The following is a 13,895-nucleotide window of genomic DNA, read 5'->3' as shown; positions in this document are numbered from 1 at the left end:
TGAATGTGGGACATTGTAAGTCAGCCTGCTCCCTTAATAACTGTACTTTTATTAAGCTGTGAGGCCACTCTCCCGTTACAGATAGGAAACGGAAAAAGTGTAATGAGGTTTAACAGTCGTATTGACTGATCATTTTGTCCCTGTTCTTGGGTGGGTTTTGCTAATCTGAGGTTATGAGTATTAAATGGAATATTTCCTTAAGGGTAATAGATCTCATGGAACTGCTTGATTATCCTAGGTTTTATTTAAAAACCTGACAAATTAACCGAGCATATTACTATATCCATTGGAATCTGGGGTTTGGAAAGCCTTCCTAATTCTACTTTTTCCTGTTTTTGTAGCTTAGATATCAACATGGGCTGAGTACTCCAGATCTAAGGCAAACTCTTCCTAACCTGAAGAATTTCATGGAGCTTGGGCTAATGGTTAGATGGTACGTATTTTTCTATGATTGTATCTTTCTTTTTCCTTGTGATTTAACCTTGTAATTTAAAGGAGGTGGATGCTACAGGAAATATCACGGTAAAGATTTTTCACAAACAAGCAGCTCCTCTTGACAAGTGAAGAGTGCTCAGTGAAGGTAATTACTTTCTCAAACTACAGGCTGCACAAATAGTAAAATCTTTTTGGCTTTTAACTTCTGCTTTTGTAATGTCTTTCATGTGATGGGCCCACGACACTTGTGGGGGGTTTGTGGAAGGGAAAAGACTGTGTAAAATGCAATGTTTTTACCAAAAGGCAGTGAAGTATTTTGTTAAGACTACATCTAAGGGCTGGTAGTAGATGCACCTTGTGTATTGTAATAGTCCAGGAGGATGGGAGGGCAGAAAGGTGCTAAGTAGATCAGGTCTTACAGCCTGGTCAGTGTCTGCCCTCCCATTTGTTTTAAAGTTTAATCCAGGTGAGCTGCATGGAAATCTGAATTACAGTCAACACCATCTGAGCATACTCGCTGGTAAGGAAAATAGTCATTGCATGTTGAGTGTTGCTGCTAAATGGGAAGCTACGTTAACCAGGAACTGAACATTATTGAAGCCTTCCAGGGAAATCTTAATTGTTTCTGCTCTGATTTGCTGTGGAGGATCCAAAATCTTCTCCACCGTCTTTGTAGAAAGTCAACGCAAACTGGTTTCTGTGTTACAAGACCAAGCTAGCGTAGGGTTACCTTGCAGAAGCTGTTTGAGCATGAGATTTGAGAAATTCTCCTTAAAACCACAGAGATCATAAACTTCAGCAAATGTCAAAGGCTATTCACTACTGAGTGTGCTTCTGCAGGTAGTAGATGCTTCATATTCTTATTTTTTATCTATGGTCTTTGAATTATGACTGCTTGTACACTGTCTTCCTTAAACAATTTGTTTTTCCTGCATTCCTATCTTCATTCTTTGGGTGCCTGAATCCCACCCAAACATAGCACTGTGCAGTTTTAGGAGTCCTAGGTTAATTATTCACCCCAGCCCCAAGGATGTAGAGGTCACGTATGGTCCCTGTGCCGTTACCTGGTCTTGTGCAGATGCTTTGGATGCTCCAAGGGTTGAAAATACCGTCCAGTGTGAGGTAACCACTCCTGTTTGGTTTCTTTGGTGCCAGATCACTTGATGATGCCCTGGTGATAGACACGGACTCCATCACTGCTTCAGTTCACCTGAGAAATAACATTTTTTTTGGTGCAGATAATGCTCAATTAGGTTGGAAGGCTGCTGCCAGCTTTCCTAAAGGAAACTAGTTGTTTCTAATGGGATAATGAAATACTAAGCACTAATAGGCAAACCTGAATATTTTGGGGGCATATATACAGCTTCTAGGAGACTCGGAAAACCGTGTTTGAACAAATTTTAAAATCTGACGTGAAATGACAGTAAATATTGTGACAGTGGTAGTCACAAAGCTTTAACAGTCGATGCTTTCTAATGTATATAGCAATGGATATAACTTTCTAATGCTGTTTAGATTGTATCTGAATTCTTTGCGTGTTAAACCAACAGAAGTAGCGAGGTCTCTATTAGCAATGTGATGCAGACTACTCTCTGGTCACTCTCTGCATGACAAGAATAGGGGCAGCACAATATAAGGTAGGTTTTTCTGGTGATGGAAACACTTGAATTGAGGCAGAAAAAGTGTTGTGATAAATAATCCGTCGTTGAAATCAAGGTGCAAACCCTGCTGATACACAGCTTTCTCAATTGTGTTCCCAATTCTGCAACTTTAAAAGATTTTGCTTTTCGAAAAGATTCTTATTTCTGATTTCTAGTAGGCTCCTAAAATGTTGCTAGGCTCTAAAAGTATTTTTTTTTCCTGCAATATACAGAATGGGGGAAGGAGAACACTTCACTCCTAAAGGCAGATTCTGATCACATGCATGCACTTCAGTACAAAAAAGGAGGAAAAAAATTTGCTGCTCCAGTTGAAAGTTATAGGAGCAGGCTTTTCAAACAGGGCTAGTGCCTTAGCGAAGTGCTGCTCCGTATCAGACCCTGGGACAAAATGTGTACTGCAGTGAGTAACAGCAACTAAAATCCTGTAGGATGTCATTGTGCCACAGCACTTTCCAGCCCTTATTTCTGAGTTGCTCTTCAACTTTGTTATCCTTTATCCCTTGTATAGGAATTCTGATCAATGGGAGCTAATCTGGTTTCCGAATCATTTCCTTTGACTGGGAGGATAGTTTTGGCAAAGAAAAACAAGTAAAGGAGGAGAAAAAGTATCCTCTTTGACTAGTACTGTAAGAAGTGTTGCCTAAAGGAAATTCAGCTCAGCCAGCAAGACAGTGGAAGTAAGCAGGCCCTGAGAAAAGGAACCTCAGTCCCTTGTACGGTTTAATACTGTCAGTAATCTCAACCACAGCTAAAAAGATTCTCCCTGCTTTTCTTATCCCCTAGCAAGGTGTGTAAAGAAAAGCTTTCTTCATCAGGAAAACGAGTTTGTGGGTGATGTACATCCCTGTGATCTAGAAGTCCTAAGATGCTGTGTGGTCCCCTAAACAGATCTGAAAAGGAAGGGCTAGAACACCTAACCTATGACTTCTGGCACACGTGTGTACTCATCTGTGGGGTGGGAGGCGTACAGGTGATAAATGTCTCCTTCAGCCCTGAATAAGCAGAGCTGTGATGACTCTGGGACATGTTATATGGGAAAAACGTTCAAAGTGTAGGTACCTGTTCTTCTCTTCTCGTAGACCCTAGCCTTGAAAACTGTTAACGGAAGCTTTAGTTAGGCATTAGGGCTTTTGCCTTCATACAAGCAGCGTTGTTTTTTTTCTCCCTGTTAGGTGAGACGCAGTCATTAGCAAGACAAAACACATTTTTGGCGGGACAATATTTCAAAACATGCAGGAATATTAAGCATCGTTCTCCGGGAATATCGCGTTCCCTCCTTGCCCCCATATGAATGTCTATGCCTCATTTCCTTCTCACCTCCAAGCCTTGCATGCATAGTTGTTCATTTGTAACTTTTTTTTGTTAAGGCTAATGATTCTAAACAAGGCTTCTTAGTGCTTCCTAATAATATAAATGGAAATGAGCCTTTACAGGGAGTCTAGCTCAGGGGGAAAACTGGCCAGGCTTTCATAATCGGGCATTGCAGTTGAGCCCCATACGTAGCGGAGTACAGATGCCCACTGTCTCGTGAATAATATCTGCTTACATATATTTAAGCAAGCATAAAAGCCACCAGCTGTTAAAATGAAGATTGGAAGGGATTTTTCGTTTGCAGGATACAGTAGGTGAGTAATCCAATACCCTCTGCCACAGACCGTAGTCAGCAAAGTATTTCCAGGTTATCCTTCATTTGCAGGAGGGAGAGTAGGAGCATGTGAGGTAGTGATGAGTTTCTCTTATTTACAGATTCGTTTGCACAGACTGCTTTGTTTTCTGTTGCTCAGCTGCAGGTCTTCACTTTCCTGTGTTATCGCTGTAGAGGGTTTTTGCTGAACTGCTGTCAAATCGAAAACTGGTAAACACCAACACTCACGTTGTGCTTAGTTTCTCTTTCAGCAGGACATACTCATCATTTTTGCTTTTCTCTAGAAACATCTGTGTTTCTTTGCAGCCTGGAGTGGAATGGAATCCCCTAGATAATCGGGGTAACCTAAATCCTTAGTTATTTCAGGCTTAACCTCCTTCTCTGATAAGTATCAGTTTAGATCTGAGTACAAAAGAGTTTCTTTACTCCTCCAGACCATAAAATAAAGACAAACAAAAATCCCCACAACTTTAGTGGATGAGCCAACTATTTCCCACTTCTATCACAGCAAATTTGGCAGTTGCCTTTTACAGTCTCTGCCCCAGACTTTTGTGAACTCCGTTGTTCTGCCTGGAGCCCTGGGGCAGCCCTTGGCCCCGTTGCAGATCCGGTGAGCCTGGAGCCTTTTATCAAGGTTTAATTGCGTTGCTGCTGGATCCCTCTGCCTGGTGAGATTTGTGTTGTTTTGGTTTCTCAGGCACGACACTGAAATGATTAATACATGTTTTCACATCCCAACTTGCATGATTTATTGCATCAAGCTTGCAGGTCTACAAGCTCTGCTTCCCTCTACATGTCTCTCCTGGCACCTATATTCTGCCGTGTTTACTTTTCTTTCCCTTTACCCCTACTGCAAAATATTATTTGTATTGTATGTAGATGAAATCAAGAAGAAAATCAAGCGTGTTGGTTCCCACACATGCTGTTACGGAGGCTACAGAAGTGCAAAAACTCATTTTTCAGGTATCAGGTCTGGCTGTTGACCAGACTCACTTTCTGAAGGTGAAAGATAACGAACCAGAATTGTCGATTTAGTCTATCCCAGTTGTGGTGCCCAGAATCTTTTTCTTTTGGGGAATAATTCTCCCCACTTCCAGTTTCTTAGTCGTGGGGTCTCACCAGCTTCCAGAAAAGCAGCTCATTTTTTAAGACCAGCTTTTGCTAATGCAAAAGACTCTGTGCAGTCTCTCTGAAAATCTCTCTCGAGCATATTCCAGCTTTTGAGAGCCTAAATCTTTACTTAGACTGCACGTTTTGAACTCGAACATCATTTTATTCCTTTCTGCATGTTCAGATTTATCTTTCACAACTCTTCGGATCATGCTTGCATTAAATCAAGAGACTTTCAGCTTTTTCTGTCCTTCAGCTCAATTCAGTTTACTCTAACTTTGAGGGTTAGTATTTGTGGTTATTAGTAGCAAGTACAGAGCAGGCTGCAAATTTGAGCTGTCCAGTGAGCAGATATTTTCCTAGTGAATAAATTAATAGGCTTATCTAATGGAGACAATTACATGTATTCCTTTAGAAATTCACGTCTGTAGTCAGGAGATGTCCTTTGGAGCCTTCATCAAAAAGCTTTACCCCAAAATACTTGTTATGCCAAGGCTTAATCATTAAATTTGAGTTTTGGAGGTATCTCTTGATTCATATACTGCTAGATTCAAGAGGAGGCTAAAACTTAATGTTCGAGTTAAGAAAACTCTGGTAGCTTAATTTATGATGATTTTTTTCATAGAAAAAAAGCGTGTGTCAGAATTTCTCAGCTGCCAAACGACGCAGTTTCACCTTAACTTTGTATTGGCAGCCTCCCCTTGCAGCCCTGTCACTATTGTGCATTATTTAAGCAGTAATCTCTGAGAAGGTGAGAAACTATTATTGCTTTTAGCACAGTTGACATGATATTGGCTCGGAGTTGTGCTTGGAGCTTCAAACATTTCAGATGGCTATAAACCAACTTAAACACCTTCATTTAGTGTTCTTACTGCCATGAGGTCATAGTTTGCAACAAAAAAGATCAAATGGTGTTTAAGTTATTTTTTTGAAAGTATTCTCATACCAAAGAGCTGTAGCTGTGGATTTTGGCTCTTGGCCAGACAATCAAGATTTAGTATTTTGACCAGCTGTGATCCAGTAATGTTCCTCCAAGGAAACATTTTGTGGGGAGGAAAAGATACATATTTGAGCCTGTGAATTGTGTTCTGTCTCTCAGAGTGCTTTACAGTTTCTCGGTGCCCGTTGCAGACAGATTAAATAATTGCAAGTGAATCTGACTGAAGGAACTTTTTATCAAAACTGGAAACATTACAACGGGAATCTGTTCTCTGGGAAAAATAGCTTTAGGAAGGTTTGTGTCCTCTTTCAATCACTTTAACTTACATGCTTACAGCATGGGATTTGTGTCTTGCACTTCAGGTCTGCAAGTCTCCCCGAATGGACTAAGTATTATAAGTAAAAATGAATATTTTGGGGAGAAGGCAGCTACTTTGTAGTTGTGCTGCCTTGTAGCTGAAGTTAGACTATGTATGAATTGATGTTCTAGATTTGGATTCAGTTGAAACACTGAGACTGGTGATGATGTAATTCTCTTATCTGTAATGTCCAATAAATCTGAGTTTCCCTTCCATTTTTGTTTTTAATTTAGCAATCCTGCATCCTAAGAGCAATTCAACATACTCCTGTACGTAACTCACGCTAGTCTGATCCAACTTGATGACTTAAAGCCATTAAGGCCTGATGACAGTTCATCAAACCAGGTTTTATACTCCACTAGTCACAGGCTGTTCCTTTTGGACAGGTGTCCACATCTGTTTGCCGTCTCAGAAGTTCAACCAAGTAATTGTGGCTGGAAGCTGAACCAGCTCACCCCAAGTAATTCAGGTCAAGGTAGTGCCTTGGAGTAAAGGCCTGCGCTCCTGCATGCCAAACTTTTTTCACTAGTGAGGATACCTTAGTCTCTAAAGTTTCTGGGCAATTGGATGTTAGTTTTTTAGCATGACGTGCTTTTTCTTATTCGTTCCGTGAGCTGTGAAGCTGATAAAGAATCTCTTTCTCTGGGCTTTGCCTTGATGCAGTGCTGTGAGTTCTGGTAACGATACAGCCTTTTCCTCGGGGAAAATGCAAACAGGCTAGAGACCCCCCATCAGCTGCTCGTTTTTGTAAAATTTAATAGCAACCTAGTATTTCTGAGCTCTGTGCTTCTCTACGAACGTTTCTTCTGATCGAAAAGCTCAGTTTGACTTCTCATTCTCACGTGGCAGAAGGCGAGGGAACAGGTTAAGATCCCTTGACTTAAATACTTAATCCACTCTAGCTAAAAACTGTTTAGTTTTTATTTTATTTGCCTGCAAATATTGTCATTGTTCTATTTTAAAGCATAGAGGAAGCTGTGCATCTTACCAGGCTTGCCTGCTAGACGTTCATCACTCAGCCCAAGCTGGTTGCTCCATGGACAAGAAGAGGCACCTTGAGAGGGTGACAGTGCCATAAACAGCTCGCAGGATGGTGTTGCCCACCCTTCTCTCCAGTGCTTGCACTTTTGTTTTTTCTATCCAGTGACTGTGGAAGAAGTCTAGGCAATGAACTCTTAGGTGGCTGGTCTCCAAAGTCCTCCATGCACTTTTATTTTTATCTACATGCTGCAGCTAGTATTTGATAAGCAGTTAAGCCATTCTGCTGACTTCATTCCCACTCTCCCAGCTTTGGGCTATTATCCCCATATTTATTCCTGACTGAAGCAAAGCCCATCCCAGTCATATTGGCAGCAATGAATGGTTTCAGAAATCTGCCTGCATATGTCTCCAGCAGCTTAAAACCTGATCTCACAGGCTGAAGTAAGGTCCTTTTAATCACGCGTAGTTTAAGGAGCCTGACTGCAAGTGCTCTTTGTTTTAATTCATTAGTTTGAATGCTTACATGATAAATGAAGATGATTCCTGCTGCACTGCCCTACGGGGCAGCCCTTCTGCACTCTATTAAAGAACTGGGAAGTTATTTTGTAAACGAGGGAGATTAGCTCTGCATTGCTGCTACATTTAGTCTGTTGGATCACTTAGTGTAGATCATTCTGCCAGTTCAACTTACGAAGGAAGGGAAGATTTTTTTGGCTGCGGGACTAAAGAGGTATTGTTCAGATAAACATAACGTGTTAGCTTGAATAGCCTTGTCATAACAAGTTCTTTAAAACCTCTCCTGGTCCCGCACGCTAATTAATGTCTCACCCTTTTACCCGCAAGGCCTAGATTTACGAAGGAATTTAGGCATGTTGCTTTTTTGGAGGAACTTAAATTTACATGCCCACCAGAACAATTTATAAAGCTGCTTCTCTCAAGCTAATTAGACACCACAGGTTTTCATGCTGGTCTACACAGACACTTAAATTTCTGCTGCTACTGCACCTTCATAGAAGAGTTGCTGTTGTGCCTAAGCTGATCAGCACTTGCTGAAGGTAATTTGGGGTTTGCCAAGCAGGCAGTCCCGTGCCATACTTTTTGACACGAGTATTTTTGACCTTTAAAGAGTCATTTTTGACCTTTAAAGAGTCTACTGTAAGAGAAATGCCTTTGAGCAAGTTTAAAGTACAGTTCAGTGCAACAAACAGAGCAGTGGCAGGTATTATTCATTCATATAGTGAAAGCTTTGCTTTGGTTTTGGTGTTTCCAAGAATTACTTATATCTTGTGTGACAGTTTCACTCTGCAACTTCAGGAGCTAGGATTAAATTTAGGATTGCCTTCTGCTCTTCTCTCCCTACATGACCTCCTCATCTGAGATGGCTCTTAGGCTTTTTAGGTCTTGCATTTTCTGCTGCAGGGTGATATATTCAGCAGGAGGACCCACTCAAACATGTCTGTAGGCTGCTGGTCAGATCACTGTGGTTGTCATGAGACTTGTCTGGACCCTTTTCTGCCTGCTTACGTCTCAGGCAAGAGCTTTTATCACTAAAATACCATGCAAAGAGTCGATATCCTTGTGACTATTATGAGAAACATTCATCTGTACTTAAATTCACAGTGTACAGTTGAAATTCTTCCAGGATTAGGTTTTGATCTCTTAAACGCCTGTCCCAGGGCTGTGGATGGTTGAATGAAATTCAGAAAAATGGCAGACTTTCCCGTAAGCCTTTCTCATTGTTGTGCCTAAATCAGAACATAGGAACCTGTCACTGTTGCAGTTCTGATACTTTGGTATCAAAGTCTTTCTGCACTATGCAAAGGATAGAGGATCTTGTAACTTCTGCACCTATCTTATAGACTGTTTCTGCTATCGCTGCTGAAGTCCCTTGGTGAATCTGGACCCAAACTGTCAACAGAAAAATTAACAAGATGCATCTATGTGTCTGCCACCTGTTCTGCATGAAAAAAGTTAGCCCATTTTGTTTGTACAACATGAATTAGTCTGTCTGTTCCTAGTCTTTTATTTCAAATGTGTGGGTTGTTCCCTTGGGATACGCAGCCCTTCTGGGTTCCAGCTGAACAGGAATAAAGTCCTGATTGACTCATCCCTGACATCTTGATAGAAACCAAGGATGATGGTATTGTTGTTGCAGGGGGTGTTGTGCTGGAATCAGATTTGAGAACGGCCCATTTCTCTTGGAAGAGGTTAGCAATAAATGTCCTTTAAGTTTGAAGAGCAAGCTTGTATGAGAAAGGCTTCCCCTTAATTTCCCCACCTCCTTTTTTTGAAATGCATTCCTGCTCAGCGTTTTAAACAGTGCTAGGAATAAAGACAACAGCTCTGTCAAGTAGGTGCAGTCTCGGGAAGGCGTGCTGTCAGGAATTGACAATACAATACAAAAAATATGAACGTGAACTTCAGCACTGCTTCTTTTTCCAAACCTAAAACGCTCGACTGAGCACGTAGCCCACCTCTCCTCTTTGCCTGACTCCTTCAAGTCCCCTGCACTTAGAGCCGCAAGGCGCTGGGGCACCGCAGTGCATGTATCCAACCCCTTGGGGCACGAAGCTCGCAGCTCTCCTGCTTTCTGCCTCTCGAGCCTGGTGGCAGGTATAGGCCCCTCTTAGCAGCCAGCGTGATCCCAGGCTGTGCTTTGGGCTCGGTTTTGTAGGGAGAGCAGAAGAGGGAAGCCTTTCCTGCCTAGTTCTGCAAGGTGCAGCCTTGTTTCTACTCAAAGTGTGAGGTGCATCTCATCACATCTCTGTAGTAAGACATCACAGCATTGCAGGTAGGAGGGAGGTAATTCAGCTTCACAACTTCTGTATCTGGAGTGAATTCTGGAGTCAGGAGAGCCTTAGTTATCTTGTACTGAAAAACGTAATGAACAGTGGCCTGTACTAATCAGATACCACTGGTCCTTGAGGAAATCGTTCACGTAAACAAAGGATGATGTACCCTTTGACCCAAAGATGCGTCTTGAATATGATCTGGCTTTATGAATCTTGGAATTTGTGAATCGTGGAATTTGGGAGTAAATTCCTAAAAGTTACCATTTGATAGTAAAGATTCTAATCACTTGATACAGAGCAAAAGAATTTGTTTTACTGCATTTTGCTATTAAAACTGGAAACGTACTTCTCTCTTTTCTTCCATGTGCTCTTTCTTAAGGAAGATTCAGCAAGCCTGGAGGAAATGTGGACAAAGCCAAGACTTGAGATAAACAGAATCTGATCAAATTTGTAACACTGAGTGCTCATTTATTTTCTGAGCCAAGGCTGAAAGGACTAAGCTGGAGGAAGGGAGGGGAAAGCAGACCATCCCTGCTATACATCTGCAGTGCACATTGCCTAAGCAAAGCGTGCAGGTGCCCTGCCTCAGATTTTTGTTTGTCATATTTATTTGTAAAATGACGTAATGGTTGATTGCACAGGGGTTGGATAAAGTATTTAAAAGCCACGTATAAAAGTCTCTGGTCAGAAGGGGACTGAGGGCTAATCTCTGAGACCACTTATGAGCATCTGTGGCACTTGCTGCTTTTTGTCTTAGCATCTCCATGCTCTGAACCTTTGCAGACAGAACTGTGAATGTTGTTAGTTTGCATTTTAAAGGTCAAACTGCAGTTGCAATCTAAGAAGAAGGCTGTTGGGTTTGCTGCTGGCTGCATGTGGGGCACTTACCTCTCTCCTACACTGTCTGCAACTGTAAATTCTGACGAGCAGCCTTTCCTGGAGGTAATTGGGGTTGTTAGAGGAGAGGAGCGAGCCCGACACGTGTTTTAAAGGGCAGCCTGGGAGGAAGTAAGATGGGAAAGGAAATTAAAGAGCAGCAGTACCGCAAGCAGCCCTCCTGTGGGGACGCTTATTTTTCACAGAGGGACCTTTTGCAATCTAGCTTATCCTATTTACAAGTGGAGGAAAAAGAATGGGATGGAAAAGGATCCACACTAGGGGCTATTCATAACCGCTGTTACAGGATTTTTCCCTGCAAGACAAATCCCAAAATGTATCGGGCGTTGAGTCGAGGAAGAGTTCCTTTGAAATGAAGCTAATGAAGGAGATTTACATTGACAGCAGTTGAATTGTAGTTGTATATTCTGAAGGTTAGTAATAGCTGTATTAAAAAAAAAAAAAAGGAAGGAAAATGAACTGGGCACTTAATGTACAACTATTTGCATACAGGTTGGTGATTATATTTGGATAAGGATTAAACCTATGAAAGAAAACTCAAATAACACGCCCCAGATGATGTAAAGCGGATGTTCCAAATTACAGACCCTGAGATAGTGTAAGTGGTCTGGGGAACGGTATGAAATAGTAAAACTGAACTTGTAAATTAAGCCTGATTACTTCGTGTTCCTCAAGAAGCTGAAGTTGACAGTTGTCCAAAAAAGCTTTGGAACAGTTGGCACAGAAAAGCAAAAGGTCTGGCAAAAATCATCCCCTGCAAATAGCAAAGTTAGCGTCGCTTTTCTCCTTCGTGCAGCTGTCAGGAAAGTCCAGTGTTGGAAGAAGTTTGTAGAGGATTCAACCATTATTACTCACTTTTGAGGAGTTTGTGATGGCCCAGCACAGGCCATAAATACATAAATATACGGTCAACAGTAATAATTCATAAAGTGCAGCTTGGTCCTATAAAATGGTGTTAACAGTACGAATTAGCATAATGTGGTGGTTTCTTGGGTGATTGACTCTTCAACCATGGAGTTTTGTAAATGTTCCCCGCACAATCTTGCCGGCTTTCAGTAAAGCTGTCCTCTGGGGTGTCTTCTGCAGTTCATATGGCATTAAACACGTTTGGGGTTTTAGCACTTTAGGATACAAGTGGTTTGGCCAAACGGAGCTCGGAGTTGCGATAAAATAATTGCTTCAGCCTTTGGTGAAACATCTGTACTGCTCGCGAGCACGCCTGACAGCTCTGATTTATCCTTCCCTTCTTTTATAGTGATCGACACCATACATCCAGTGCAATTCCAGTTCCAAAGAGACAGAGCTCCAGCTTCGGCAGATTGGACGTCGGCTTTTCCAGTGGGCTTCCTTCTCCGGATAAAGGACTCCGAAAACGAGCCAGCACGGGAAACGAGAGACTGCAGCACAAGACTCCTCCTCCTAGTTACAACTCTGCTTTAACGCAGCCTGTAGCCATCGCAGCCCACGTGGGAGAGTTGGATAAAAAACCTGCCTCGATACCTTCCTCCTTCGATACCTCTGCGGACTCCTCGAAAGGGATCACCAAGAAAGGAGAGGACTCGTGCGGCAGTTTGAACGGAGAAAACGGGAGCCTAAACACTAGCCAAGACCGGCAGGAATCTTTCGTAGGACATACTAGTGCAATAAACGGGGCGTTGCTGCCCGGTGAGTGCGCTGGCACCGCCAGCAGCGAGCAGCCTTGTGAGTTTCGGCCCCCACTCGGCCCCGTCCTTTGCTGCACCGTGGAGCAAGCAGAGGAGATAATGGGGATGGAAGCGACGGGGTTCAGCTCGGGAGATCAGCTCGAAGACTTTAACTCCATCCCGGTGGAGCACGCCGTGGCGGTGGAGTGTGACGAACAAGTCCTAGGGGAGTTTGAGGAGTTCTCTCGAAGGATCTATGCACTGAACGAAAACATGTCCAGCTTCCGCAGGCCGCGTAAAAGTTCGGACAAATGAGCTTGGACAGGGGGGTTGAGAGCAGACGTTGGGGTGAAATCAGTGATCTGGAATAGAGATAAAATTGCACTTATTCTTTATATTAATTATATATATTAAAAAAGAAAAACCTTAAAGCTATTCCTATGGTGTTAGAAAAAATGACTTGTTACTGAGCACGATAACACAGGATCATGGTATATTCACAGCCCAGGTAAATTTTGATTCTGCTTCCAGTCCTTTTATGTCTGGTATTTATAATCTGTTTTTTTTTTTAAGGCAATGGAGTCCATTTCTAAATGCTTTCCTGGAAAAAAAAAAAAACTTCAAGTGCTGATCAGGCCCTCCTATGAATATGTTTCATTGATTATTATATAGAGCTAAATTTATTTTAGTCTTTTCAGAAGGAAAAAAATTTAAATTACAGTTATGGTAAGACCTCTTTATGTTTTCCCATGTACTCCTGTGTTTTCTTGAGCAACGGGGTCAGTGTTACAGAAACACCAAGACTTAGCTGTCAGGGGACAGCTTTCTCTTGGCCGTGCTGCGTAGTCACACGAGTTCTGGTTTGCACCGATGGGTCTTCAGCTGGCGGTGGTAAAACCTTGCCCAAGAGCTGAGCACGTGGGGGATCCCTGCGCTTCCTTGTGCAAGGATCAGCTTCATTCTTTCCTCCTTTCCTCCACGCTCACCACTCCTGCCAGCAGAGCCCTTGAGGACTAAATCACCTTAAGGTTTCTTCCAAGAGCCTCAGCAGTTCCCTGTTTTGCTTAGGTGCAGCCTGGCCAAGCTAATCCGTGGAGGCCTAACGAAGGCACCGTGTGAGTGGGGTTGGTGTGCTGTGATCCTCGGCGCCCACCATGGGCTGCCAGGTACTGTGCAAACGTCTTCATTAAAAAAAAAAAAAAAGAAACAACCAAAAACCCAGACTGAAAACGCAGTCAGCACTTCGGAATTAGGTGAACTTGTGGAGTCACTCCACCCTCTGCAGAAAGGGAGGCGCTTACCATTATTCCTCTAAATTAATATCCTCTTAACTCTACCATCTGTGCTTTCAAGGAGGAAACTTCCTGCTGGAGGTGCAGGTTGGTGTTAGCTCGGTTCCCCCTGGCACGTGTGTTCAGCTGCACTCATGGGAA

At 42.5% G+C, this 13,895-nt stretch overlaps 1 protein-coding gene across 2 annotated transcripts in view; it reads left to right on the top strand.

The window, feature by feature from the left end:
* Window positions 1-13,649, top strand: part of UVRAG (UV radiation resistance associated) — a 94,761-nt gene extending 81,112 nt beyond the window's left edge. For both annotated transcript variants that reach the window (XM_040544621.1, XM_040544622.1), the window contains exons 14-15: window positions 342-433; window positions 12,075-13,649. In XM_040544621.1, the coding sequence (XP_040400555.1) occupies window positions 342-433; window positions 12,075-12,777 (795 nt within the window). In that variant the 3' untranslated portion in view covers window positions 12,778-13,649. The remainder of the gene's footprint in view (window positions 1-341; window positions 434-12,074) is intronic.
* The last annotated feature ends 246 nt before the right edge of the window (window positions 13,650-13,895 follow it).

This window comes from Cygnus olor, chromosome 1 (genome assembly GCF_009769625.2).
Source record: "Cygnus olor isolate bCygOlo1 chromosome 1, bCygOlo1.pri.v2, whole genome shotgun sequence".
NCBI classification, from domain to species: domain Eukaryota; kingdom Metazoa; phylum Chordata; class Aves; order Anseriformes; family Anatidae; genus Cygnus; species Cygnus olor.
The sequence above is the reverse complement of the archived record's forward strand: the minus strand, read 5'-3'. Positions and strand labels throughout refer to the sequence as shown.